Source organism: Ailuropoda melanoleuca, chromosome 2 (genome assembly GCF_002007445.2).
Source record: "Ailuropoda melanoleuca isolate Jingjing chromosome 2, ASM200744v2, whole genome shotgun sequence".
NCBI lineage: Eukaryota > Metazoa > Chordata > Mammalia > Carnivora > Ursidae > Ailuropoda > Ailuropoda melanoleuca.
Window position 1 is genome coordinate 100,225,345 of NC_048219.1, and position 27,925 is coordinate 100,253,269.

Below are 27,925 nucleotides of genomic sequence, written 5' to 3' on the forward strand. Positions count from 1 at the left end.
GTGACAGAAGGGCCCAAGCGGGGCCTTCCTGGACAGAGAGCCCTGGGTTTGGATCCGTTCACATCACCCGAGCCTTAACCCCCTCATCTGAATAATGGGTCTAGTCATTCCCAACACAGAGCACTGAGGCGTAGTACCCCCTTCAAAGCCTTGCAGGACTAAATTCACCAACCGAAGTGGGAGGCTCGCCCTGCAGGTTCTCAGCAAATGACAGCCAGTAGCCGGAGGCTACGCCAGCTGCACGCAGATGGGCCTTTCCACTCCTGCGGTGGTTTTCTCCCATCTGCATCCACACCTGCCTCCGGGGGAGGAGAAACACGGAGGAGCCACGGAGGAGCCCTAACACAGTCCTAGCAGACGTCACTGCCGATGGCCTCCTCCTAACACAGTCCTAGCAGAAGTCACTGCCGATGGCCGGGCTGTGCCCTCTCCATCAGCGCTTCCCTAGGCTGAGGCCCGTTTTCTGATGCTGGCCGGCACCTGGGCAGCAGCATGCGCCCGACCACCTGCCTGGCTCCGGTTTCCTTTCGTGAGCTCAGGTGCGGGGCAGGCTCTTCTCCTGCCCGCACCTCTCCAGTGCTGCCACGGGGAGTGATCCTTCTGGGCTAGGTCCTTGACGCCGACAGCCGTTGCAGGGGATGTTGCCAGGGACAAGGGTTGGTTGAAAACTGGTGGGAGAATTCCTGATGAAGGGTCACACACTGGGCACTCCCTCTACGGCAGGAGTTTCACACAATTTCATTTCACACTGATTGCCACCCTCCAGGATGGGCTAGGCCTGACCCCGGAGCTGGTCTATGTGGACGAGAACCATGCCCTGGACTCATTTAAGGTGGTTCTTCCTTTGGTTTATCTCTGAAGCAGCCAAAAACTGGTTGAAGGAGAGACTGCAGATATGGGTAGAGTTGAGTGGCTCTGGCTCCCTACGGCCTCCGTTCGGGCTCAGAGATGCCTAGGAGTTCTGTGGCCTTGGCAGGCTGGATGCCCTGGAGCTGGGTGGAGGGAGGGCCGAACAGAGAGAAGGGGGGCCCTCAGTCATGTTGGCGCCCAGGGAAGGCTAACTCCCGTATAAATGACATTGCTACTCAAGAAGTCACTTCACTTAGGTCGCAGGTCTAGGTTATGAACCTCGACCCCATTGGGAGCACTTCCCCCCATCTACACCTGAGCTTTTTGGGGCTCGTTTTCCATGTGCAGGCTGGGCTGGCATGGGACAATCACCATTCTCCGAATCCAAGGATGCCATCGGGTCCACAGTCTGAATGCCTCTGACCACCTCTCCTTCCCAGCAGCTGCCTAGCACTTTTGCCGGCAAATTCTGTACTATTCAACTTCGTTATCAAGACTGCTATCTGGTGTCACTTCACGCTGTAGGTATGCTGTACGCCAGGCATTCGAGAGCTGCCCTCCCTGTTGTTCCAGTTTCTCCTGTTCCAGCACAGGGCACACCCGTGAGGCCACCTTGTGTGGTGCAGGTATCTGAGCCAGGGACAGGTGTGCGTGAATGCTGGCTCTTATTCACCAGCTGAGTGGCCTTGGGCAAGTCACTGCAACTCCGATGCCTCCCTGTTCCGCTGGCTCAACTAGGTCTAAGACTGGGGGATGGGCTCCAGAGGGAACGGACAGCTGTCTGGCCTCAAGGAGCTTCTCCCTTGACCCCTTTCAGCCTCAGCATCCTCACCTGCACAATGGGAAAATCACGACCTTCCTCGAAAGGCAAGACTGTGGGAGTGAGTGGAGTAGAGCATCTGGCAAGGAGGGCCTGCCAGCTGTCTTTTTTTTTTTTTTTTTTTTTTTTTTTTTCAACAACTTACAACCCCCAGAGTCAAGCTCTGGCCTTTTTTTCTCTGTACCCTTAACCCCTCGCCTCCTGGGTCCTGATCTCCCTTTTCCCTGCTGAGCACCCACTTCCCCACTTGGTTTTGCCTGCCCAGCTGCCTGCGGCCCAGCTGCCCGTGGGCCTGCGACTCTGGGAATGCCCCGTGCCACGTGCACAGTTCATTCATTCCTCACCGAGGCTTCTAGCCTTGCTCCTTTGCTCTGGAACCACGGACGGGAGGGACTTCAGACAAACCTCAAATACTTGTCAACCCTGCTTTCCTCAGAGCTTGAGGCCAGCAATGTCCCCAGCAGGCTGCTGGCAGTCCTGTGGCCTAAAGTCTCACTCAGCCCACCCCCTCAGTGTGGCTGGAAGGGGGAGGAAGGAGGTAGGAAAGGCTACGTCTATAACCCTTTCCCTCCCCACCAGGGGCGTGTCGCCTGCCTCGCACCCCACCAGAGTGGAGGAGGGTGAGCGCGAACACTTCCAGACAAAATCTTTAGAAGGAAATGAGGAAGAGCGACCGGAACAGAGTAAACTATTTCAAGAACCCAGATTACCTCAGACTTAAAGTAACAAATGCATTTTTAATTGATCTACGGATAAAAACTACTTAGCACAGGTCAGCAACCATGGCAGCCCCTGCTCTGCTGGAGCCATGTCCCATATGGTCTTCAGGACCTAGGTTAACAGGCTATATGCATTATTATGTGTCATCCACAGTATTAGAAAAACAAGGCATTAGATCAGTTTAGATGAAATGCACTGCTGGCGGCCAAATCCAGTCCATTATATTCCGTATTTTTTCTTTAGTTCCTCTACTTTGTTGACGTAAGCTTTCATGGCATCTTCCTTGGAAGTCCCTGTAAGGAATCAACAGGATTATCTGTCAGAGAGGCAGCACGGCAGAAAAAGCAGCAGACTTAAAGCCCTAGAGGCCCCAGTTTCATGCTCGGAGACTCAGTTTCTCACCTGTAAAGTGGGGTTTCTACTACCTGCACCTCACAGACGAGGCCAGGACTCAACTTGAAATCCTTAAGGAGGTCGGCCCCCAGTGGATGCTCCATGAAGCACTGAACCCCTAACGTGTGTGCAGCTGTCCTGAGGCCCGTCGTGGGCCTGCTGGCCACGTGAGTCCCCTACTGTTGTGGGTGCGTGGTCAACCTGAATCTCAGGAGGAAGGCTGGACGCTCCGCACAGGTCGGAAAGCCTGACACGAGGAGCTGCAGTGACTTTCCTGGCCCTGCTGACTCTGACTCTCATGGCTGCCTTTGACCCATCAAGTATCTCTCTCCGTTGGGCTCTTCTCTGCTGGAGCTGCGAAGCTGCCAGCAAGAAAGCAAAGCCAGGCACCATCTTCTCCTCAGAGAGAAGCTGTGAGAAAAGTTTCGAGAACTCTGAGCAAACGCAGCTGGCTCGTGGAGGGGAATGAGGCAGAGCTCTGCCTTCGTGCTGCAGTCCAAAGGGCACGGACCAACCATATCCCTCAGAGATGGTGAAGCCTGGCTTCCTGGAGTCTGCGGTGAGGGAGAGACACTGGGAGTCGGAGCGCCCTCTGAAACACTGCAGAGTGCCGGGACACTGGTCTACGAAATGGCCAGTGACGATGGGCAGTCAGACGGGCATTCCTGTTCCAGTTACTTGCAAATCCTAGGAGGATACTTATTGTATTCTAGCCCTTTTTGAATCCGAGGGTTTTTCATTCGCAGGAAGACAGAGGGCTTATTCAGAAACTAGCTAGCGAGAACACAAAAGCTGGCAGGCACTTCAATGCCAACTTGTGGGTCCTGCTGCCGCAGGTGGCACGTGATGAAGGCGGAGCTAGGATACGTCTTGGCTTCTGTTGCTTAGCACAGAATAGCTCCATTCATGGGGCTTATGATGTGCCAGCAGCTTGCCATGCATTAGCTCATTCCTTTCCTTTATGTGCCTTTCTGGCTGGAAGGGAGCTGGGGAGGGCTGCTTGGGTTAGGGGATTGCGGCTCGGCCTTGTGAGGAAGAGGAAAGTGCGGGCAGAAAACCACTCCTTGTGAATACATATAAAGCCCACCCCAACTCTTCACCACCCCCCAGTCTGTTTTTCAGTAACTTGGTCCCCAGCCCCTCCTCTCCAGAGGATACCACTGCTCAGAGACGGTGCTCTTGGAGAAGGCATACATGGTATTAGGAGAAAAAGTAGGTGGCCCAGTTTTTTTCCATTCTGGCCAGGCCAGGCTGGTTTCTAGCATGTGCCTCACCCACTGTTTGCTCTCTTCACCCCTTACGCTCCATACTGAAGAGGATTTCATTACCGGGCTTCACAGACCAGGGAAACTGATTATGAACAATTACCTTTCAGCTGATTCCAGGCATCCCACTTGGCCTTGCCTTTGAGATCCAACAGCCCAGGCCGTTCTGAAACAAGGGAAGGAAAGACATTAGGTCTGCCTCAAGTTCTAATGGAGAATGTCATCGACTCTCTTGTCCTGAAAGCCATCTTGCCTTTCACTGGTTCCTTCCAGGCTCTGTTATGGAGTTAAATGGGTCTAGCATAGTGGGTTCTGTCTTCAGGAACCCAGATGTACAGAAATCCAAACTTAAGATGTAGAGAAAACAGGACGAAAACTGTTCTCATTACTAGGCAGTCTTTGTCTTAAAAGTTAAATAACTTCAAAACTTCTTTTAAAAGCCACACTTAAAAAAATTTTTTTTTTAAACAAGTACTACACTCATTCATACGGCTTAAAATTCAAATGCTATTGAGGAGAATACTATAAAGTCTCCCTCCCACCCCTGCTCTCATTCGCCCAATGTCTCTCCTTCATGTTATTATTACTATCAGTTTTCTGGGCGCCTCTTTCTGTGAACAGTCTGTTCATGTCCTTGCCCCATTTTTCTACCAAGTTGTTAGTCTAATTCTTGTTAATTTGTGGGCATTTTCTCTCCCAAAGGCAAAGCATTCTTTAACTCATACCATGATTTTGTGCCTTCAGACCCATCATCAGCTGCACTTGGGAAACACACTGGCTACTTCCCTGCTGACCTATTTTACTGCCACGCTGAGAACAAAGGCAAGAGAAGCAATCCCAGTGCCCATGGCCCGGACCCCTGTGCCTAAGAAACACCAAATCTCCTCAGATGTTTCCAGAGAAGCATTCCCGGTGATGCCAGAAAGGGCACCTGCCAAGTCGCCATCTAGGAGGAGTGAGCACACTCCAAAAGCCCTTTTTGTGATGATGGATGTGTACATTTGCACTAACTCAGGGCCACTGGCCACTTGTGGCATTTGATACGTGGCTTGTGTGACTGAGGACTGGGCTCTGCATTTTATTTAACTATTTTCAATTTAAAATTGAATGTGGCTAGCAGTGACAATCTACTGGACAGTGCAGCCCTAAAATGAACTGACTCCTCCCCAGTCAGGAAGCGACAGACTCGCAAGCCAGTCTACATCCTCATGTAAAAGCAGCGCAGAGGCCAGGGTCCGGGAAAATCCTGTTTGGCGGAAATGCATCTCAGCCCCTCTGATCACCCCCACTTCATCTCTCCTTCCCCTCCTTGGAAGAATATAAAGTTTATAAACCCAGCGCAGAACTCAACTTTGCCCTAAGACCTTTTTCAGCTAAGCCCTTCCTGGGAACTTTGATTTGGCACTGCTCTGGGCACCACTTCTGGCTTCCAGATGGCTGGCAGCCACCCACTTGCTCCACTGCCCACCCCAAGCGTGGTGGAATTGGCCGTGCTTAGCCTCCTGAACAGAGGAGGCGGAGACCTCCTTCTATGCTGCCATGGCCACTGCCTCGGAGTCCCTGCATACATTGCACTGTGCTGTTGCCACAGTACACACCTGAGCTGCAGGGACTTAGGGGCAGAATAAAAACTGTCCAAAGCAGCAAAGACTGTAATCAGAATATGGTAGTCTGAACTACCACCTCAAAATCTGTACCAAGATTTTTTTCAATAGGGAAGAAACAGCAGGAACCGCGCTCAGCAAAAATGCTTCTGAAGGGCCACAGGAAGCCAGCTGCTTCTCTGCTCCTGATATCGGGTGTGGCCCAGCTGCCCAGTGCTCTGACTTTGATTCTGCCTGTCTGGGGTGGAAGTAGTATGGTTCAACAAAGCTACTACTGAGCTGAGAGCTTGGACTAACTCTCTTCCAGGCTGGGGTTTCTGCTTCCGCCCAAGTAGATGGAAAATGCTGGTGATAACCAGTAAAGTCCTTCTAAAAATGAGGATTTGAATTCTTCTACCTGGGCCACCAAGAACAGTGCAGGGTCTGTGAGCCCCATTCAGGAGCGTGATCTTGGCGGGGCAGGGGGCGGGGGGGAGCGACACAACTCCATGAGCCATTGCCGTGTTTCACCTGAAGGGCTTTGGGTGGTTTTGAGTGTGCAGTTCCCATTGATTGAGTTCTAGCACCCATCAAGGCTGCTGAGCCTGCCTTGAGGAGTAGGGGCCTTCCCAAGCTCATCTCGGCATACCTGTGTTTATGTCACCCACAGTTGCTTGTTTGTAGTGGCTGTAGATGAACAACATCTCATCATCTGCTGGCTTGGTCTTGAGGTGCTTAACATCCTCAGCAGCTTTGTCAAACTCAGCCTAAACATGAGGGAGAGAAGAGGCCTAAATAGAGCTCAGTAATGGGGAGAGACAGGTTGGAAAGGCAGCACTCCTCTGATGCCCGTGAGAAAAAGCAGTGTGTCTTCTTAGCTCTCCAAGAGAGCAGCCAGAAAGATTCAGCAAAACAAGGAGGGGGAGCACATCGGTTCGCTCGTTTGATGGACAACTCTGTACTGTATGCTCTCACCATAGTAGGTTCCAGGTGCTGGAAACACAGTGATGAAGGAAGCAGCCTAGGAATACCTGCAGTTCACTGAAAAAGCGTGGTCAACTGCCTCACCACCGCTGGGTCAGGCCAGGTCCCAGTAAAGCCCCGACTTGTCGATACGGATAGCACAGCGTGTTTAAAACAGGTGAGAAGAGGACAGGGTTTGAGTGCGGCGGTGTCAGCGGCTAGAGCCCGTTGGACCCTTGCCCCCTGGGACTGGGTGCCCAGAGCTGACCTCTATTTCAGTGCTCTGATTGGAGAGAGGTGAGATGAGTCAGAGGTCATCTCACACAGCTCAGTCTCCAGAAAGTGGTTACACTGGAAAGAGGGAAAAGGCCTCTGGGTCACCTCTTCCCAAGCCCTTCCCGCACGTTGGACACTCAGCCCCTATGTCCCCTGACCTCCAAGCAGTCAGCCACGGCTTCTTTGCTTCCCCACTCTGCATGGCGTCCCTACTCCTGCCCTGACCTTCGGGATGGGGAACTCAGTCTCCTTGCTCCTTCAATCCACGGATCTTCAATCCCTCTACCTTTCATCCTTCTACCTAGGACCCTCGCCTCCGACCCCTGTTCCTGCTTCATCGCGAAGTCAGCCCCATGGGCAACTTTCTAGAAGTTGCGGGTAGGGTAGCAGCGTCCAAACCCTTTAAGTTCCGCTCACAAGGCTCTGTGCAAAGAAAGCTGGGCACTGGTCCGGGAGGCGCAAGGGGCCGGAGAGGGAAAGACCCTGAGGGAGTTCTGCCTGGGAGATAACCCCCTCCCCCAGCCTAGCCGCACCTCCGCACCCAGACTAGGCACGCTTTATACCTGAGACATGCTGGCGGGGTGGGTTGCGAGGATTCCAGGAAGCCCGCGGAGGCGGCGAAGAGCAGGAAAACAGTAGCACACCACTCGACTGGCAGCGCCTTTAGAGGCGCAGCCGCAGGCGGCTCCAACCCCGCCCGCAGGCGACAGGCAGCCAATCAGAAGCCAGCTCTACGCTGGGGGGCGTGTCCAGCCTCCGCGGCGCGGCCAAACCCGCCGGAACCCACGTGGGTTTGCTCGCACACGCGCGTTGAGAAGCCGAAGGGGACGCCGGGAACAGGTGGGGCCCGCGGAGGTCGGGCGTGCTTTTTAGAGAGGGTTCGCAGGTTCCAGTCGGGGTCAGAGCTCGGCCGCTATGGGGAGTGGACCGCGGGGCAGAGGGGAGGGGGAGGTAGTTTAAGAGCAGAGACTTTAAATTTGTTTCATTCAGTCTTGTGTCTGGCGTGAAGAGCCCGGAAGTTGCGCCCCTATACAAGTAACCTCTCAGGCCTGGGGAGGACGAGTGGTCTCCGCCGCTCACGGGGGACTAGAGGAGACCCTGCCGGACAGGTCCGTGGAGAACTGCGCGATGGTGGGAAGCTGGACTGGTTCCCAGAAAAGCGAAGCCGAGGCCTCTTCCTCTGAGCTTTTGGCACGTTCTGTGACCTAGTATATTAGTTTGCAGTCCTACACTGCACATTTTTCTGTGCATTCCTCCACCTGGCGCTTTAAAGGCAGTGCTGGTGTCTTATTTGTCTTTAACAAACTTGGCCTGACCCGGTACCCTGTAAATGTTAAGTAAATGACTCTTCTTTCATAAATGTTTACTGAATTCTTTGCTGCCTAACTTGGCGCTCGTTTAGACCTTGATACAACAGTGGAGGAAACAGATAAATTCCTGCTACTTATATTGGGGATAATAGTTAATAAAATAAGTAGAAAGTTTGTTGGGGGTTAGGGAGTTGGAAGTGTACAGTTTTACATGGGAGGTGAAGGGTAAGGGAAGGTAACACTTGAGAAAGCCCCCTCAGAGAGGAAGGAGCATTCCAGGCAGAAAATAAAGTGTATAGGTTTGAGCAAAGAGTGGAGGGAAAGGGGGGAAGGAGGTGTCAGACTGGCTCGCTATTGTAGAGCTTGGCCTTTATAGGAACTAGAGGGATTTGGACTTTTATTTTGAGATGGGAAGCCAGAGGCTTTTAAGCAGAGGATGATGAGACTGAGGGGAGGCACATTTTTGCAAAGTTGTTGCAGAGGCTGATGCTCTCCGTGGGAACAGAAGGGAGCAGCACAGGTGGCTGGCAGAATTTGAAGATGATGAGAATTTTCTGGTGGTTACAAAGCTGGGTGAAGGGAGGGAACTGATGTAAAATTCCTTGGAGATCATTTACAAAGATCATCCCTCTCCAATTCCTAATTTGTGTCAACAGGACAAGACTACAGATCCTCACACACGTCCCCAGTCCCCCTCTCCCCCCCCCATTTACAGCCACAAATGTTTAAAGTTTTTTTTTTTTTAATTTTTATTTATTCGACAGAGATAGAGACAGCCAGCGAGAGNATCTCCACGGGGGGATGCCTTTCCTCCTCGACAGACTATCAGCCTGCAGGACCAACACCTGTTCTTCTGGCCAAGAAATCTCAGAATAAAAGCAAATTAGGGGAGGAGATTCCAACCCAGAACAGTTTTGACTAAAACTATATAAAGGGCGGGAGCATGCTGTTGGGACTGTGTCTCAGATTGATTTGGGTTCTTTTTCTTTCTTTCTTTCTTTTTTTTGGTAAAAGATTTTATTTATTTGACAGAGACAGCCAGCGAGAGAGGGAACACAAGCAGGGGGAGCGGGAGAGGAAGAAGCAGGCTCATAGCGGAGGACCTGATGTGGGGCTTGATCCCATAATGCCGGGATCACGCCCTGAGCCGAAGGCAGACGCTTAACCGCTGTGTCACCCAGGCGCCCCTCAGATGTAACTTCTAACTAGTGGTAGGCCACCCTTTATAAAGATGCAGTAGCAGGGAACAAATCCAGAGGCTTAAGTCTATGAATAATTTTGGTAGAGAAAGCAAAGCCAAACAAATTAACAAAAAGTTTGGAGTTAAACTTGGGGAGATAACATTTGAATCTTAAGAAATATAGGTTTTTCCCCCCAAAGTGACAGTTCAGAGCTGTTCTTCCCCACCCCCCCCAGGCACAGATGAAGCCTGGATTCATTTTTGTTCCATCCTTTAGTGCTTACGGATTCCTTGATGGGAATTTAGATGATTGGCTATGTGGGTCAGATTTATAGTCACGTGTATCTTAAAGTCATTAGGTTTTAACATTAGGTTATTGTGTTTAGCACAATAGCACAATTAGGTAAGTCTGACAATGTAACTTTATATTCCTCAAAGATTGGTTGATGTCATTGAGTTTTGTTTGGACACTGTGGAAAGCAAAGCTAGTGTTTTAACTTGGCAATCACCAGTTTAAGTGAAGTTGATTTGTTGCTTGCTTGTTTGGAATATACTCCACTTTCCTAAAAAAACAAACAAAAAACCCCAGTTTTCCACGTGGTAGTTTTGTGCCCAAGTGAGTGCACAAAAATTGCTTAATGCAACTGAAGTATATAACTAGTAAGGATTGTGGGACCCAGGGAGCAGGGTGCTAAGTGGTTTTCCTTGCTTCAGGACCCACCCTAGGCCAGGTTTTGAGATAGCCGAAAGCAGTGCTCTTCAGCCTGCGTCCTACTTCCTTCCCTCATTCCTTAGGGACCCATTTTGTGTGATTTCCACCTGTGGAAATGCTGCCTTAAGGCCTCCATTTACTGTTTCTCTTCTAGGCAATTGGAACGGCATTTAACTTTTAAAATAAAGAGATGATAACAAGCCAGCATCTGAGATTTAATTTTTTAAGGTAAATTTTTTAGGGTATATTTGGGGGTCGATAACTTGTATGAATTTTAAATTCTATATTTTGATAGCATTGGAAAGGAAATTGCTCTTCATATTCCCAGAAAATGCAGGTTCCTCAGCTATGTTTATATCCTCGCTAACAACCAGCACACTTCGTAATAATTTTATTCACGATCATTTTTATTTATTCTGCTGTCTGATTTCTCTTCCCTACATAAGCCAGGGAAAATAGGGATCACCTTGTATTGGTCAGTGCTCTATCTCCAAGTGCCAGGAACTTCTTAGGCACTGAGCAAATGACAGGTGATGAACAGAGTCCTTTGCTCTCTATGAAATCTATTCGTTCTGATTAGCCGTGAACTTGGTAACTAAGTTTATGGCACCGAATGTGCAACTGTAGGTTATGGTAAAGTAGATGAATTCTGGTGCAAGGATCATGTAATCTCTTTTTATCACTCCTACCTGGAAACAGAAGACAAAACAAATATTAAGGGAAGTTGGGGACCCTGATGAGCCACCTAATCAGCCTAATTGACCCTCCCCATTAGTAGAGAGGCTGCCCTCACTTCCTTGGAGTGCCAGCTTCGATTACGCACAGGCTGCACTTGCTGGGTCTCAGTGTAAAGTCAGACAGGCAAGATACATGAACAGGTGAAAGCAGTTCTTGCTCAGTGGGTGTGAATAGTAGTTTTGTAATATTAGGTTTCTTGATATAAACTAAACCTCTAATTTCTAAAAGCAACCTAATCATTAAAAAAAAAAAAGGACTGCAGTTACAGTAAAGCTTTACTAGAAGGCGAGGGGTAGAGTACTCACAAATGATGAATTATATCCCTTCAGTATTTATTTTCCCTTCTTGGAATGTGATTCCTGAGGCATGGCTCAAGCAAAGGTAGGAGATTAGTGTGTTTTAAAGGGAAGGAAGCACTTGGGAAATGCTTCTGGAATAGGAGGTGGGCAGAGTTGGGGGCATTTGTTTTGTGAAGGCAGAGGGAGGTAAGAGCTGAGATGGGATAAGAATGCAGCATGGCTTTTCTCCCCCGCCTCCCTCCCCCCCATTCTTTTCGATTCCTCTGTCTCTTTAACTTTTCTGATGGCATAACTCCTCTTCTGGAGACCAAGCACCTGCAAGTCTTAACCAGCCCTTCCTGTCTTCCATTCTCTTGTTCCTTTTGGGTATTTATATTCAGATGAATTGTAGCAAGCTGGGTGTGAGAGAGGTGTGTGTGTGACTTACATATGTGCGAATCGCTCCTTTCCCAAGTCCTGTTTCTGTCCAAGCTGACATGGTGGGGTGGTGGTTTGGGCTGAGGTGAGGCTTGTATACCAGGGCTTGAGAGCAGGGAGTTGTGGGGAAGTGTCCTAGACTGGCTGGGAGTAAGGAAGGAGAGAAGAATATTTTTTTCTTTTTTCTTTTTTTAAAGATTTTATGTATTTGACAGAGAGCACAGGCAGGGAGAGTGGCAGGCAGAGAGGGAGAGGGAGAAGTGGACTCCCTGCTGAGCAAGGAGCCCAATGTGGTGTGGGGGCTCATTCCAGGACCCTGGGATCATGACCTGAGCCCAAGGCAGACATGTAACCGGCTGGGCTACCCAGGTGCCCTAGAGACAATGCCATTTTAAAAAACTTTATTTTTGAGATGATGCACTAAAAACAACAACAAGAACAACAAAAACACAAAAAAACCACTAATTTTTATTTTGAGGCAATTGTAGTTTCACATGCAGTTGTTAGTAACACACAGATCCCTTCCACCCTTTACACATTTTCTCCCAATGGTAACATCTTGCAAAACTGTAATACATACTACAATCAGTGCATTAACATTGAAATACAGAACACTTCTATTATCAAGGAGCCCTTGTATTATCCTGTGATAAATCTGTGTGATTTAAAAAGTTAGAGCTTTTGCAACTATATTACTGGTTACATAAATTTGGCCATTATAATGTGCAAGCAATTGTAAAAAAAAAATGTCAAGTAAATGCTTGTTTTTATAACAGTTCTCATTAAAAATATTCATATGATAATGTCTATAAACAGCATCACTTTGATTACAGTAGATGTAGTGTTGTGATAAATTGTTTAATGGGGGAAAAAGCTTTTCATTATTGAGTATGATGTTAGCTGTGGGTTTGTTATATATGGTCTTATGTCTACCCTCTTCATTGAGAGTTTTTGTTAGAAACAGATGCTGAATTTTGTTAAATGCTTTTTTTACATCTATCAAGATAATAAATAAACCCTCCAAGACTGAATCACAAAGAAACAGAAAATATGAATAGACTGATTGCAAGTAATGAAATTGAACCAGTAATTTTAAAACTCCCCAAAAACAAAAGTCCGGGGACAGATGGCTTCACAGATGAATTCCACCAAACATTTAAAAAAGAGTTAGTACCCATCCTTCTCAATTATTCTGAAATTGGAGGGTTGTGTGTTTCTAGGAATTTATCCATTTCTTCTAGGTTTTCCAATTTGTTGGCATATTATTGTTCAAAGTACTCTCTTTGATTCTTTGTATTTCTTTGGTGTCAGTTTTAAGTTCTCTTTCATTTCTGAGTTTATTTGGATCGTCTCTGTTTTTGTTTTGTTTTGTTTTTGATGAGTTAGTCTAGCTAAAAGTTTGACTTTTGTTCATTTCAAAGAGCCAGCTTTTAGTTTTGTTGGTCTTTTCTGTTTTTTTTTTGGTTGCTATTTATTTATTTCTGCTCTGATTTTTGTTGTTCTACTAAATTTGGGCTTTGTTTATTCTTTTTCTGGTTCCCTTAGGTTTAAAGTTAAACTGTTTATTTGGGATTTTTCTTGTGTCCTGAGATAGGTGTGCATTGCTATGAAGTCCCCTTTTAGAACTGCCTTTGCTGCATCCCATAGATTTTGGAAGGTTATGTTTCCATTTTCATGTGTTTCAGGTATTTTTTGATTTCCTTTTGATTTCTTTGTTTGAACCATTGGTTAGTCTCCATGTTTTTGTGTTTTTTCCAGTTTTCTTCTTGTAATTGATTTCTAGTTTCATACTGTTGTGGTCAGAAAAGATACTTGATTTGATTTTGATCGTCTTGAATTTATGGAGACTTGTTTTGTGGGCCAACATGTGATCTATCCTAGAGAATGTTTCATATGCACTTGAAGAGAATGTATATTCTGCCTTTGGTTGAAATGTTCTCTGTATATCTGTTTAATCCATCTAGCCTAATATGTTGTTTAAGGCCAATGTTTTCTTATTGATTTTTCTCTCTGGATGATATATTCATTAATGTAAGTGGGGTATTAAAATCTCCTACTTCTATGGTGTTATTGTCAGTTTCTCCCTTTATGTCTATTAATATTTGCTTTATGTATTTAGGGGCTCCTATGTTGGGTGCATAAATACTTATGAATGTTATATCCTCCTGTTGGATTGACCCCTTCATCATTATGTAATATTTCTCTTTGTCTTTTGTTACAGTCTTTGTTTTAAATTCTTTTGTCTCATATGTGTATTGCTACTCCAGCTTTCTTTTCACTTCTGTTTGCATAGAATATCCTTTGCTATTCCTTCACTTTCATTCTGTGTGTCTTTAGAACTGAGGTGAGTCTGTTGTAGTTCACATATAGAAGGGTCTAGTTTTTTTTTTTTTAATCCGGTCACCCTGTCTTGATTTGTGCATTTAGTCCATTTACATTTAAAGTAATTATTGATAGGTATGTACTTATTGCTATTTTTGTTGTTTTTTGGTTGTTTTCGAAGTTCTCTATGCCTTTTTTCTTCTCTTGATCTTTTCCCTTGTGGTTTGATGATTTTCTTTAGTGTTTGGTTTCTTTTCTCTTTTTTTGTATATGTGTATCTGTTGTAGATTTTCGGTTTGTTGTTACTGTTAGGTTCATATTTGAGATATGTTTGTTTTAACCTGATAGTGCTTACGTTTGAGTGCATTCTATAAATTTGTTCCTTTTTATTGTCAAGTAATATTCTGTCATATGGATGAGCTAGTTTAACGATGCATTTGCTGAAGGACATCCATATTGTTTCCACGTTTTGGCCATTACCAATAAAGCTGCCACTAGTCACTTATGTACAGATTTTTGTGTGAACGTGTTTTTATTTTTCTGAGATAAATGTCTAGGAGTGCAATTCTGGGCCATATTGCCATTTCATGTTTGGTTTTGTAAGAAACTGCCATTGTGGCCCTACCATTTTACATTCTTATTAGCAACGAATGAGAGGTCCAGTTTTTCCACATTCTTACCAGCCTTTGGTGTTATCACTCTTTTCTATTTTAGGTATTTTGATGGATTTGTAGCAGTATCTTATTGTGATTTTAGTTTACTTTTCCTAATGGCTAATGCTGTTGAACATCTTTTCATGTGCTTATTTACCATCTATGTATCTCTTCTGTGAAATATCTTCGTGTCTTTGTACATGTTTTAATTGTATTTTGTCAGTGTTGAGTTTTGAGGGTGTTTTATGTATTCCAGGTACTAGTCCTTTGTTGGATATGTGGTTGGCAAATATTTTCTCACTGCTTTTAGCTTGTCTTTTCATCCTTTTACAGAGTCTTTCATAGAGCATAAGTTTTTAATTTTTTCTGAAATCCAGCTTACCAGTTTTTCCTTTTATGGATTAGACTTCTGGCATCTAATAACTCTTTGCCTTATTCTATATCCTGAAGATTTTCTCTGATTTTTAAAAAAGTTTTATAGTTTTTGGGGCGCCTGGGTGGCTCAGTCATTAAGCGTCTGCCTTTGGCTCAGGGTGTGATCCCAGCGTGCTGGGATCGAGCCCCACATCAGGTTCCTCTGCTGGGAGCCTGCTTCTTTCTCTCTCCCTCTCCCCCTGCTGTGTTCCCTCTCTCTGGCTGTCTCTCTCTGTCAAATAAATAAAATCTTTAAAAAAAATAAAGTTTTATAGTTTTGCATTTAATAAATGCAAATAATACAAATAACATAATTTTTGTATATGGTATAGGATTTGGGTTGAGGTTCTTTTTTTTTCTTTAGGTTTTTATTTAAATCCCAGTTAACACACAGTGTGATATTAGTTTCAGATGTAGAATTTAGTGATTCATCACTTACATATAATACCCAGTGCTCATCACAGCAAGTCCACCCCTTAACCCATCGCCCTACCCACTTGAGGTTCTTTTTTTTTTTCCTCTTGATGTCTAATTGCTTCAGCACCACGTTGAAAAAAATATCTTTTCTCTATTGAACTGTTTTTCGTCTTTATCAGTAATCTGTTGGGCATATTTATGTGGTCTTTTATTGGGTTTTCTGTCTGTTCTACTGACATATGCATCTCTGCCTCCATTAATACCATGCAGAACTGATTACTGTAGGTATGTAATAAGTCTTGAAATTGGGTAAACAGATTCCTCCAACTGTATTTCTCTTTTTCAAAAGTGTTCTAGCTATTCTAGTTCCTTTATTTTTCCATATAGATTTTGCAACAATGTCTTATGTCTACAAAAAAAATCTTTTTGTGATTTTGATAGGAATTGCATTAAATTTGTATATCGGTGTGGGGAGAATTGATGTGTTTACTCTCATGTCTTCTAATATATGAACTCCGTATGTTTTAATTTTTATTTTGATCTCCTTTAATGTATTTGATCAGCACTTTGTACTTTTTAGCATATAAGTCCTGTGCGTGTTCTGTTAGATTTATGCTTACTTGTTTTTGAGTGATTGCAAATGGAATAGTATTTTTTTTTTTAAAGATTTTATTTATTTATTGGACAGAGAGAGACACAGTGAGAGAGGGAACACAAGCAGCGGGAGTGGGAGAGGGAGAAGCAGGCTTCCCGCTGAGCAGGGAGCCTGATGAGGGCCTTGATCCCAGGACGCTGGGATCATGACCTGAGCTGAAGGCAGATGCTTAACGACTGAGCCACCCACGTGCCCCGGAATAGTATTTTTAATTGTGTGCATGTGTTCATTGCTAGTATATAGAAATACAAACGGTTTTTATGTTTATTTTGTATCTGTGACTTTGCTGAATTCACTTATTCTAGAAGGTTTTTTTTTTTCTTGTAGATTCCTTTGGGTTTTCTCTGTAGGTAATCGCGTCATCTGCAAATAGGTACAGTTTTATTTCTGATTTATGTATCTTTTATTTCCTCTTTTTGTTACTGCACTGGCTAGAACTTCCAGTATTGTGTCGAGTAAGAGTGATGAGAGAGAACAAAGAGTGTTGAGACTAGATGTTCTTGCCTGTTCCTCATCTTAAGAGGAAGGCATTTAGTCTTTCACCATTAAGTAGAATGTTAGCTGTGGATTTTTTTGTAGATATGCTTTATCAAGTTGAGATAGTTCCCCTCTATTCCTGTTTTCTGAGCGTTCTTATCATGACTGGATGTAGAAATTTGTAATATGCTTTTTTTTTTTTTTGCACTGATTGATATGATTATGTGGTTTTTTTCTTCTTTAGCCTTTTAATGTGGCAGATTACACTGATCACTTTTTGAATATTGAGCTAGCATTGTTTGCTTGGAATAAACACCACTTGGTCATGACGTATAATTGTCTATATTGCTGAATTCTGTTTGCCAATATTTTAAGGATGTTTATATCGGTATTCATAAGGTGTATAGGTCTGTAGTCTAGAAGGATTCTGTCACCCATAACAAGCCTGGCCGGGTGAGTGATCCTGAACTGAATGCCGTGCACTGCAAGGTAGTGTTACTGATCACTGTAGCTAAAACTGAGGACAGATTTCATATCACCTTTTCTAATTGGAGGACTCGTTGTAGGGAAAACTACCCATAGGGTACACTTGAAGTAATGCGCCAGTTAATCTTCCTGGAAGCTCCCCCTGCATAATTAAGTTTAGTTTTGGGGTGATTGCCATGGTTGGTCTGCTTGTTCGTTACCTGAGAGGTTGCTCATGGTGTTTTTAGAAACACCTGCAGGTCTAAGATACAAATAACAGTGTTTTTGGGAGGGAGGCAAGTTAATACTGCCTTCCACAACAAAATCCCAGGCCTGGGGGTGCACATGGTATCTTTGGAAAGAAATTGCTTTACAGTTTATGACTGGGATCCACTTGGCCCGGAGGGCACAAGGCGTCAAGGCCTCCAGTATAACCTTTGGTCAGCTGGTAGGCATTAGGGTTCTCACTTGAGTACACATTATTGCATTTGGAACTTATTTTTGGAGGGACTCCCTGAGGACAGTCAGTCCGGTCTGTCTTGTTTGTCTGTGCCACTAGCTGAGTGGCATTTGTCTGTCCCATGGGGTGGCTGTGAGAAGGCGGGGGCATGGCAGTAAAGAAGCCACCTGGAGATGTTGACATGGGAGCCACAGGAGCTGGGATATGTGGTTCTGATAGACCGTTCTGGTAATGGTGAGCCTACTGTGGTCAGAGCCATCTTTCAGGAGTTGGCAGATTCAGGTGTCAGTAAATTGGAGGCGCTTAGAATAGTTTGGGGGAAATTCAGCAGGGTGTTTTGTTTCGTGAGGATTTTTGCAGGGAGTTTTCAAGACAGAAGATCGCTAATGAGCGACACGCCCCCCCCCCCCGCATCTCCTGGGGGTATACTTTGTTCTCTGGGTGGACACCGTATATGCTGACGTTATTTCTCTTCCTCTACCGCTACCAAAAATCTGTGTGTCTCATTCCAGTAGCTGTAACTTTACCTTCCAATCAGCTCCCAGTCCCTAAAGGGATTATTTTTTTTTTCTTAAAGATATTATTTTTAGGTAGTCTCTGCACCCAACATGGGGCTCGAACTCACGACCCCAAGATCAAGAGTCGCACAGTCCACCGACTGAGCTGGCCAGGCGCCCTCCTGAAGGGAATTTTTATAAAACTCACAGAGACCCTTTATGTCCCCCACTTGGGCCTGCAGTGTATTTAAGTGGTCATTATGCTTGTGATCTGTGACCTGGTCAGTTCAACAAGGGAATCCAGAATTCAAATCCCCTAAGCCCCTTTTGGCTCTTTGTCACATGGAATGTGTAGCAATTAGGCTGGCAGGGGGATTTCTGTAGAGAAAAGAAAGAAGCATTATACAAAGGAATGGCCAGGGTGGAATTCCAGGATTTCACATTGGTTTGTATGAGCCCCCCGCCTTGCCCCAATCCTGTTTGTTCGGATCATTACCCGGGAAATGGCTGCAAGAGGACGGTCCTTTTCTGGGAGCAGCCACATTCAGTGCACAGACTGCTGCCCCATGTTATGTGCTCCCAGAGGTTGGGCAGGTAGGCTGAGAAATCTTTTCGAGTTGATTTTTCAGCAGGCTTTTTCAATGAGTCATGATGCCAGATGGCTGTGGATGGTAGAGAGGAGTAGAAAGTCTACGGACTACCTCGGACTGCAAATAGGATGGAAAACGAAACACATGGTGCGGATTCATTTCAAGGGTCACGGTGGCGTGACCGGAGTCAGGTGATTGGGAACATGAACACTGAAACCTGGAAAAGACTGCCATTGGGAGTGTGGAGTCCTGAGAGGGGGTCAAAGGTCGAATGTCGTATATCTGTCGGGAGCAGGTGGGGGCAGCAGCCTGTGCCATGTGGCCTCCCTCACTAGGGGACCAACTCGTCAGCTTCTGGCTGGAGTCACAAGGCTGGCGGGGGCCCTGCCTCAGAGGTGAAGTTCTTTCTGTTGTGCCCATGCATGAGGACAGACCCAGGCGGCAGTGATGGCAGTCTGGGCGGTGTGGGCTCCAGCAGCAGCTGGAGGCCAGGGGTTCTCACTGGAGAACAGGCCCTTGTGTGGGCATCTAGATAAGTTACCCAGGTGGTTCAGTCAGCAGCTGAGAATTGTCACAGTTCACAGCCTAGGGGATAGTTTTCCAAGAGGCAGATCAAACCACTAGGCCTGTGGTGACATCTCAAATGTCAGTAAAAAATATAAGCTCCATCTGTGGGAACATTAGCCAGGGCTGTGGGAACGGCCTTGAGTTCTGCCCACTGAGCAGAGTGACCCTGTCCATTTTTGGTTCTTCACAGGGAGGGGAGGTAGGGGAGCTTGTCATGGAGGCATTTCTCTACCTGAAGCTCTTCCCGAAGGAGGGAGAACCCCTCTGGCACCACATACAGGGAAGTGTAAGTAAATGGAACATACTATTCATACATTCCTGTGTAAAAACAACAGTACTTTGGATTGGCCTGAAGGGTCCCATCCACTGGGTCGTGTCAGTCTCTTTCCCACTATGAATCCTGTCCAAACCCCATTGGCTGAATCTGAGTACTTCCTCCTAGCACAGGACCAGGTAGGATGGTACGTGGGTGCCTGTATCCACAGAGCCATGAAAGTTTGAGCCCTTCCCCTCCCTGAAGTTCCCCAGCATACTTGGGTGCATAAGGCCTTCAGTCTCTCTTAGGGACAGGGAGACAGACCCCAGCCTACCCATAATCCTCCTCCTCCTCAAAGCAGATGTCAGGATAGAGGGTGAGGGGAGGGATTGGGGGTGCACAGCAGGAGAGCAGCTCTGTGCCAGTAAGCAAGGCACACTTTTAGTTCCAAGTGGCTTGGTGGCTATTCATGGCTCAACTTAATGCACTTGTCAGTCACCCAAAGCTCTAGATCCTCGTTGATGACATCATTTGCTTTGGCTCCGGGGATTCCTTCACTGTTCAGCCGCCACAGTCACATTGCCTCTCATCAGAGAGGTGGGCGATATGCAGCATCGTCAGGGAGAGTGACCTATGGACAGCCAGAGCACCCCTGGGCAGCTCCTTGCAGTCCTACCCTTTGCTGCTCAGGCTCTAGAAGTTAATTAACCCTTTCTCCTCCACCCCCACCGCTTGCACAGGAGCATTTGCTGCCAGATCCCAGGGGATCTTCTTATATCCCCTAAGCCCACGAGACCTTTGCCTGGTCCAAAAAGCCATGTCTGTGGCAGCATCCATTATGTCAGCAGCGGCTGCCAAGAACTGTGAAGAACGGGATTTTACCCGACTTGAGAGCTGACAGTCAGCCTGTCACCGTTTGCCAGACCCTGTCTCTGGGGTCAGAGACAAAGGACTGCCTCTATACAGCACAGCCAGAAGCATGAGTTGCATGTTTGTGCCTGTGCTTCTTGCCCCGCAGATCCCATGGGGGCAATGGGAAGGGCCCAGAAGGATGCCGTCCCTTCAGTGGGTTTGAGTCAGGCTGGAGAGCCCTGAGTTCGGTAATCCCGATCTCGATGCTGGCCGAGGATGGTCGTACCGCACAGCCCACAGCATGAGCGTCGTGTTTGTGTGTCTTTTCTTGCCCCACGAGTCTGCAGCCATGGAACGCTGAGTCTAGGTAGTCCTAACCTTTTTGTAAAGTGCTGCAAGCAAACCTGCCCAGCCTCAGCCCAGAGGGAGACACTCCTTTTATTGTACTGGACAGCACACAAACCTGCCTTCTCTGCAGGGAGAGGATATCTCAGTGTTTGCTAGACATACACCTGTGCATAGATCGTTCAGAACTCAAGCAGCCAGTTGCTCATAAGAGATGCAAAAGTGTGAGATCTGTGGAGAATCGCCTCCCAACACACAGTACAAGGACCAACATCCTCGCTGATAATTGTGAATCAAGAAAAATAGAATTTGTATGCAGCATACCTTGTTTAAGAAGGGAAGTGTGTGAAATATTCTTTCTGAAGAGTTAAGTGTCTAGCCCCTTTGGAAAACTCAGCTGTCCAGGATAGTCCATTCTTTGAGAGTCTTACTTGCCTTGAGTCCAGGACACAAACTGTGATTTTGTGTATTTGCCCCAACTTGAGGGTCGCAAGGGCAGGTCTGTGGAATTATAGGTGTTGATTTTTCAGGGGTTAATATATGCAGAGTGAACAGCATTCAACAGTGTGTTGATTAGAATTGCTTATGACCCTTCCTCAGGAAAGGGTAGCTGCTAATGGCATTATGCAATGAAGTACTTGTAACACTGCGAGGCATTTGGTAGCCATCAGATCTAGCTAATATTCTAATATTTATTTTGTGCATACTGTTATGTGAACACCTAAGAAGGAAGATTGTTTTTCTTAACCTACCTAAAAAAAAAAGGTTGAGGTTGAAGACTTTAAAATCATTCATAAGTTAATACATTGAAAATGATTTTCTCAAAAGTTTTATGTCCATGAAAGATGGGTAAACTGAATTTTCTTTTCTTTTTTTAAAGATTTTATTTATTTGATAGAGCGAGAGAGCACATGCAGGGGGAGCAGCAGAGGGAGAGGGAGAAGCAGGCTCCCTACTGAGCAGGGAGCCTGATTCGGGGCTCCATTCCAGGACTGGGATGATGACCTGCACTGAAGGCAGACGCTTAACCAACTGAGCCACGCGGGGGCCCCCTGAATTTTCTAATAGTGCTTTGATTTGAATTTTACAACTAAATATTTAGAAAAAGGCCAAGCGGCTTTCAAATGCTTATTTAATCCTTGCATGGTCTTAGTCTATAAATGTATACTTAATTTCATATTTTAAAAATGATACTTTTGAAAAAATTTAAAACAAATTCCCGTTCATTTTTTCCCATTTGTATTATAATGACCAGCTTTTACTATTTCATTGTCACCAAGCTCTGTTTTTATTTTTTAATTTAATATTTTATTTTATTTTATTTTTTATTTTATTTTATTTTTTTAAAGATTTTTATTTATTTATTTGACAGAGATAGAGACAGCCAGCGAGAGAGGGAACACAAGCAGGGGGAGTGGGAGAGGAAGCAGCAGGCTCATAGCAGAGGAGCCTGATGTGGGGCTCGATCCCATAACGCTGGGATCACGCCCTGAGCCGAAGGCAGACGCTTAACCGCTATGCCACCCAGGCGCCCCTAATTTAATATTTTAAAAGATTTTATTCATTCGAGAGAGAGAGAGAAAGCATGAGAGGGGGAGGGTCAGAGGGAGAAGCAGACTCCCTACTGACAGGTAGCCTGATGCCTGGGACTCAATCCTGGGACTCTGGGATCATGACCTGAGCTGAAGGCAGACACTTAACTGACTGAGCCACCCAGGCGCTCCTGAGATCTATTTTTAGAATAAAATTTTGTTCTCCCTCTAAGAGTTAAAAAAATAAAAGAAACGCTTTTGAAGTAGGCCAGAAGAGATTAAATTAACATTTCACTTTTAGTCATAATCTTCAATGTGATGTGATTTTAATTTATGAACTTCATAAATTATTCTTATGAACTTTAGTTATATAGAAATATAAAGTTATTAATTGACCAAGGTTGAGTTCTCCTTAAAAGGTGAACATTTATCATTCACCGACTTAGGGTGCTAGATGCTCATTTAAGAGTAATAAAAAGAGTGGTTTTTTTCCCCCTCTCCTTCCCCAGTCTTAAACAACTTTTTTTTGGGGGGGGGTGCGAAATGACCTATGGATAATATTTAGCAATACATGTGATTATTTACTCCACAATCAGTAAGGTGCAACTGTACAATCATTTGCATTTCAGTGATTGTCATCTTAGCAGAATTCCTTTTTCACCCTACTTTTATACCTGACCATCTGTGCCACTTTAGTTCCCTCACATAAAGGAACAAGGAACTGTATTTCTTATCCTCTTTTTATTGACTTGTTTCAAAAAGAAAGGGGAATGGTCTTTTTGCCCTGTAATGTTAGTTCCTAACTCTAGAGGCAAACTAGGCATTTAGTGCAATATACATATACATTCTTCGTATTTGGTTAGAACAATACTTTTTTGAAAGTTGTACTTTTTTCATGTGGGCAACACAAGCTTTTTTTTTTTTTTTGTAATTTTTAAATTTTTTTAATTTTACTTTTAAGTAATCTCTACACCTAACATGGAGCTTGAACTTACAACCCTGATATCAAGAGTCGCATGCTCTACTGACTGAGCCAGCCAGGGTCCCATATGGTAAGATAGACTTTGAAGCAAACTTGCTATATGGCAGTTTTGGTTTTATAATATTTACATTTAGGAAGTAGATACAACTTTACCAAGATTTTTAGTTTTTCCAAAATGATTCACCCTAGGAGCCTGTTAAAATTCAAGTCCTATCCACCACTTCTCGGAAACGTGCAGGTTGCAGGAAGGAAGGTCACCCAGTGCCCTCTTCCGTCTGATGGTTATAGAATCTCCTCCATGTTAACTGCTTGAATGTTGAGTGCTTTCGTACTGTCAAAGCTTCTAATACTTAACTCATTTTGGATTCCATTCTCTCATAAAAAGGTCAAGAGCATGCTTCAAATGCTTTCAAAGGCACATCTCCTTTTTTGGGGGGGGGTAGTAAAGTCAGTCTTCATTATTTGCATATTCTTTGTGAATTCACCTACTCACTAAAATTTATTTGTAACCCTGAAAGCAAGACTAAGAGTACTTTTTTGGTTGAAATGTGCAGAATAGTGAAAAATTTGAGTTACCAATATTTAATTCCCAGCTGAGGTCAAACCAGCAGACCTTCTTGTTTCAGCTCTCATATTGTAAACAAGTGTCTGGTTTGCGTTCTCTTTAGTGCCATGCTTTTCACATTTGTGTGCTTTTTGGCGATCTCGCTATTTAAAACAACCCCCACCTGAAGTGCTGAAGTGTCCAGGAAGGTTATGATGTGCCTGAAGGAGAAGAATATGTGCCTTAGATAAACTTTTTTCCAGACCTGAGTTATGGTGCTGTTGGCTGTGAGTTGAATGTTAAGAAATCAAGAATATAAAATAAGGCATCTTTAAACATAAACACACATAAAACAAGGTTACGTATTGATCCGTTGATGAAAACGTTGCGACCAGATGCACCAGAAACTCAGGTGAGCCTAACCCTGTATTTCCCTAGGAGCAGTGGTTCAGTATTCACTAATTCAGTGTTCGCGACCACTTGATAGAACCTTATCCACTGCTAATAACCAGAATTCGCTGCAGTCAGTTTTTTCATTTATTTGGGCTGATAGAGATCAGCCTAATGTCAACAACTGAGTGTTCTGTGAGAATGCATATTTTGTATTTGTCATCATGGGAGGCCTTGAGCCTTTACATACTGTGCTCGATTTTTTTTCACCTCAGGAGCCTGCGCCAACTGGTTGACAGTTCTTCAACTCAGAATTTTGCAATGAGGAGAGGAGCTTGGAATGAGAACAGCTGGGTCTTTAGGGAAGCTGGCATGCAGCTTGGCTTGGCTTTCCCTTGACCATTCCATGCTGAATTTCCACCTTTACCATTCATGCTGCTAGAGCCTAGGCCATAAAAAAACAGCTCCGACCTGTCCCGTAAGGACCAGGGAATTCTAGTCCAGAAGGGGAGGCTGCTGGGCTGCATCTGTTCTTGGCTCTGATGAAACACTGGTTACCTGTCGGGGACCTGGGAGCTCCCTGTGAGAGGGTTTCGACACAGGTTGTGTGTTTCTTTTGTTTGTTTCTTTGTTTTCAAGAGTTGAGTTTGCCTTGGATATGGTGACTTCTTCATTATCCCAATCCAGTCGGGTAAGTATCAGCCAGAACAGGTTTTTGTTTTTTTGGGCAGGGAGGTTTAAAGACGCTCCTAACCCCAGGCACTGTCACTTTCTCTCTCTCTCTCTCTCTCTGTTTTTTTTTTTTTTTACACCCCTCACCCATATTCTATATTAAACCTAACATGTAATTACGAATAGAGTTGAGCTGCTGTTGAAATGTCATATGGTGTAGGTATTTGATTAAATGTTAATTTTGATTTTTAAAAGTTTTCATATTCTGGAGCAATAAGGCTTTTCTCTAATGTCTCAAATATTTTCTTTTTTTAAAAAGATTTTATTTATTTTTGTGACAGCTCGCATGCATGCGCACAAGCCAGGGGCAGGGTGGGGGGTGGGTAGGGGCAGAGGGAGAAGCAGGCTCCCCACTGAGCAGGGAACCCGACCTGGGACTCCATCCCAGGACCCTGGGATCATGACCTGAGCCGAAGGCAGACGCTTCACTGATTGAGCCCCCCAGGTGCCCTAAGGTCTCAAATATTTTCATGGGCAGTGGAAAAGCTCATAGGCCTGAGGTACTATGACCGCAGTACAGGAAAGGATTCAGGTTTTCCTCAGCCCCTTAGCTGCACTTGTCCTGCTGACATTGTTGGGGGCTCTGGTGTGCCTCAGGCCACACATGTTGCTGGGTATCCCAAAGAATCCGTATAACATTTTTCCCCCAAGGGGCTGTTAGGCCAGACCCTTTCAACAGCTGTCTTCCCTGTGGCACCACCAGGTGCTGTGGGCAGCCAGCAGGGCTGGCAGCTGAGGCTGGGGCAGAGAAGGAGCTGATGGCAAGGGTGAGCTGGAGCAGGTGATCCCGCCTGAGTTTTGAAGGCTGCCTGCGTGGTGACGCAGAGGCTCGGGACAGAGGAAGTGTGGGGGAAGCCTGAGTGGAAGGGTATGGCCGAGGCTTGGAAGCAGCGTGGTATGTGCGGGAGACTGTGGGCTGCCTTGGCTGCTGGAGTGCTATATGGAAAGTGGATTGTGGTGGTGACAGATAGCATCAGAGAGGAAGGAGGGGCTGGGTGCGGAGGGCCTTGGTGCCATCCTAGACAAGATGAGACTCGTCCTGGGTGTGTGACCTACTTCAGGGAGCTCTGCTGCATGCATTTGAGATTTATTGGTACCCCTTAACCGCATGTCAATTACTAAGTTTCTCACCCTCTCTATCCTTGACAGTATCGATAAATTCTGTTGTTTACATTTGTTCTGTTCTCTCTTCTCCAAAGGACATGGCTTAGTTCTAAAAATAACTTTTTGTCAATGGAAAACCCAGCAAAGAAGCACAAATGTAAGTGTACAGTGAAACAGCATCACTTAAAAACACATAATCATTATTAAAACATCAAGCAATATTAACCATACATAAAACAGAAGTCTCTTATATTTCTACCATTTGGAGATAGCTGCTGTCCACGTTTTGGTAAATGCCGCTCTGGATGTCTCTGGGTGCTTATGGAGACACCACATACCCGTGGCTTTCTAGCTTCTGTTTTCACTCCCTAATCTGTCATCGCGTCTTTCAAAGTAGTGTCCATGGATCCGTATTGCCCTTTAGCGGCTGCAGGGGATCCTTATGGTCACTGTGTGATGGAGTTTACTTAGGCAGTTCTCCGTTGATGGGCATCTAGATGGATTCTAATTTTTGTTAACTGTTAGAAGCACTTCACTGAAAAACAAGTTCCTTGAATGTACATCTTTGTGTACTTTCCTTAAAATGTTCTTATTGTGAGAAATTTTACACGTATAAAACAGTAGAATAGTATGACAAGGTCCCATATATACCCAGCTTGAGCAGTTAACAATATTCTGCCATTCTTTCTTTTAATCTGTATTCTCCTATTGGTTTTTGCTCTGCCAGCGATTTGAAAGCAAATCATTCATACCATTTCGCCTGTATCTACCTTACTCTTTTAAGATAAGAACTCAAAACTACTATCAAATAAAGAGAATTAACATTTATTTCTAATATCATCGTCATAGTCTATTTTTTATATGTTTAAAATTTCTCATAGTAAAAACAGTTATGTAAATCAGAAGCCATCCAAAGTTTTGCACTGGTTGATCTCTTTAAGTCTCTTTTAATTTATAATCATCTTCCCCTTATTTCTTGTGTTATTTATTTACTGAAGAAACCAAGTCAGGGGCACCTGGGTGGCTCAGTCAGTTAAATGTCTGCCTTCAGCTCAGGTCATGGCCCCAGGGACTGAGCTCCATATTGGGCTCCTTGCTCTGTCGGGAGTCTGCTTCTCCCTCTGCCTGCTGCTCCCCCTGCCTGTGCTCTCTCTCTCTCTCTGACAAATAAATTTAAAAAAGAAAAGAAAAAAAGAAACCAGATCATTTATTGAACAGAATTTTCTAGTCTGAACTTGGATGGTGACCTCCTTTTTTTTTTTTTTTTTAAGATTTTATTTATTTGACAGAGCACAAACAGGCAGAGTGGGAGGCAGAGGGAGAGGGAAAAGCAGGCTCCGTCTGAGGACCCTGAAATCATGACCTGAGCCGAGGGCCGGTGCTTAACTGACTGAGCCACCTGGGTGGGCTTTACCCATGTTTCTACTAAGGTGTTGGTCTTTTCTTACAGATTTCTGTTGTTATACGTATCAGTCTCTTTCTGGGTGGTTGCTGATTTTTATTCACTTAGGAAGGCCTTTCTTACCTTAAGTTTATAAAAATATGTGCCCATTTTTCTGGTGCCTCTCTATGATTTTACAGTTAAATGTAAATATTTGTTCCATGTATGATTTATTTTTGTATAAGGGATGAGGTAAGGATCTAGCATTACTTTTCTCTGAATATCTGACCAGTTTTTCTCAATGCCATTTATGAAATAAACTTATCTTTTCCCCACTAATGTCAAACACCACTTTTATACTAAATTTTCTAATCTTGAATCTGTTTCTGAATTTTTGGTTGTGTTCCACTGATTTGCCAGTTTTTCCTGCTTCATTATTACAACTTAAATTACTACGGCTTAATTGTCCTTTAAAATTTTTATTACTGACTTCTGTGAATATATGAATCATACCAGCTTCTTCATGTACTATTATATGTCTGACTATTGCTTAATAATGTGTTTTGATAATTGGTGCTGCCTTTTTTTTATGACTTTGCTGACTAAGCTCATAAATTTATTCTTCCAGATAGATTTTAGATATATTTGTGACAGGTCCCCCAAGGCATCCTTTTATATTTTGATTGAGATTCTATTCAGTTTCTAGGTGAATTTAGGGGAGAATTGATTTCTTTACAACTTTGAGTCTTCATAGTTAACAACTTG

The 27,925-nt window shown here is 44.8% G+C and overlaps 2 protein-coding genes across 6 annotated transcripts in view; one reads left to right on the forward strand and one right to left on the reverse strand.

The window, feature by feature from the left end:
• Positions 1 to 2,386: 2,386 nt before the first annotated feature.
• On the reverse strand, positions 2,387 to 7,585 carry DBI (diazepam binding inhibitor, acyl-CoA binding protein). Its single transcript, XM_002917566.4, has 4 exons — positions 7,433 to 7,585; positions 6,280 to 6,397; positions 4,151 to 4,213; positions 2,387 to 2,682 (listed from the first exon to the last, which is right to left on the reverse strand). The coding sequence occupies exons 1-4, from the start codon at positions 7,439 to 7,441 to the stop codon at positions 2,609 to 2,611; spliced, it is 264 nt and encodes an 87-aa protein (XP_002917612.1). The 5' UTR covers positions 7,442 to 7,585; the 3' UTR covers positions 2,387 to 2,608.
• A 72-nt stretch (positions 7,586 to 7,657) lies between these two features.
• The window catches only part of C2H2orf76 (chromosome 2 C2orf76 homolog), an 80,487-nt gene continuing 60,219 nt past the window's right edge, over positions 7,658 to 27,925 (forward strand). Inside the window, exons 1-3 of one of the 5 annotated variants that reach the window (XM_034654416.1) lie at positions 7,731 to 7,978; positions 24,583 to 24,634; positions 25,875 to 25,936. Coding sequence is in view for 1 of the 5 variants with exons in the window: in XM_034654414.1 (XP_034510305.1) it covers positions 19,257 to 19,328 (72 nt within the window). In the remaining 4 variants the exon portion in view is untranslated. Of the gene's footprint in view, positions 7,710 to 7,730; positions 7,979 to 19,232; positions 19,329 to 24,582; positions 24,635 to 25,874; positions 25,937 to 27,925 lie in introns of those variants that run through there. The other 4 variants (XM_034654417.1, XM_019797884.1, XM_034654419.1 and 1 more) reach the window with 4 other exon arrangements.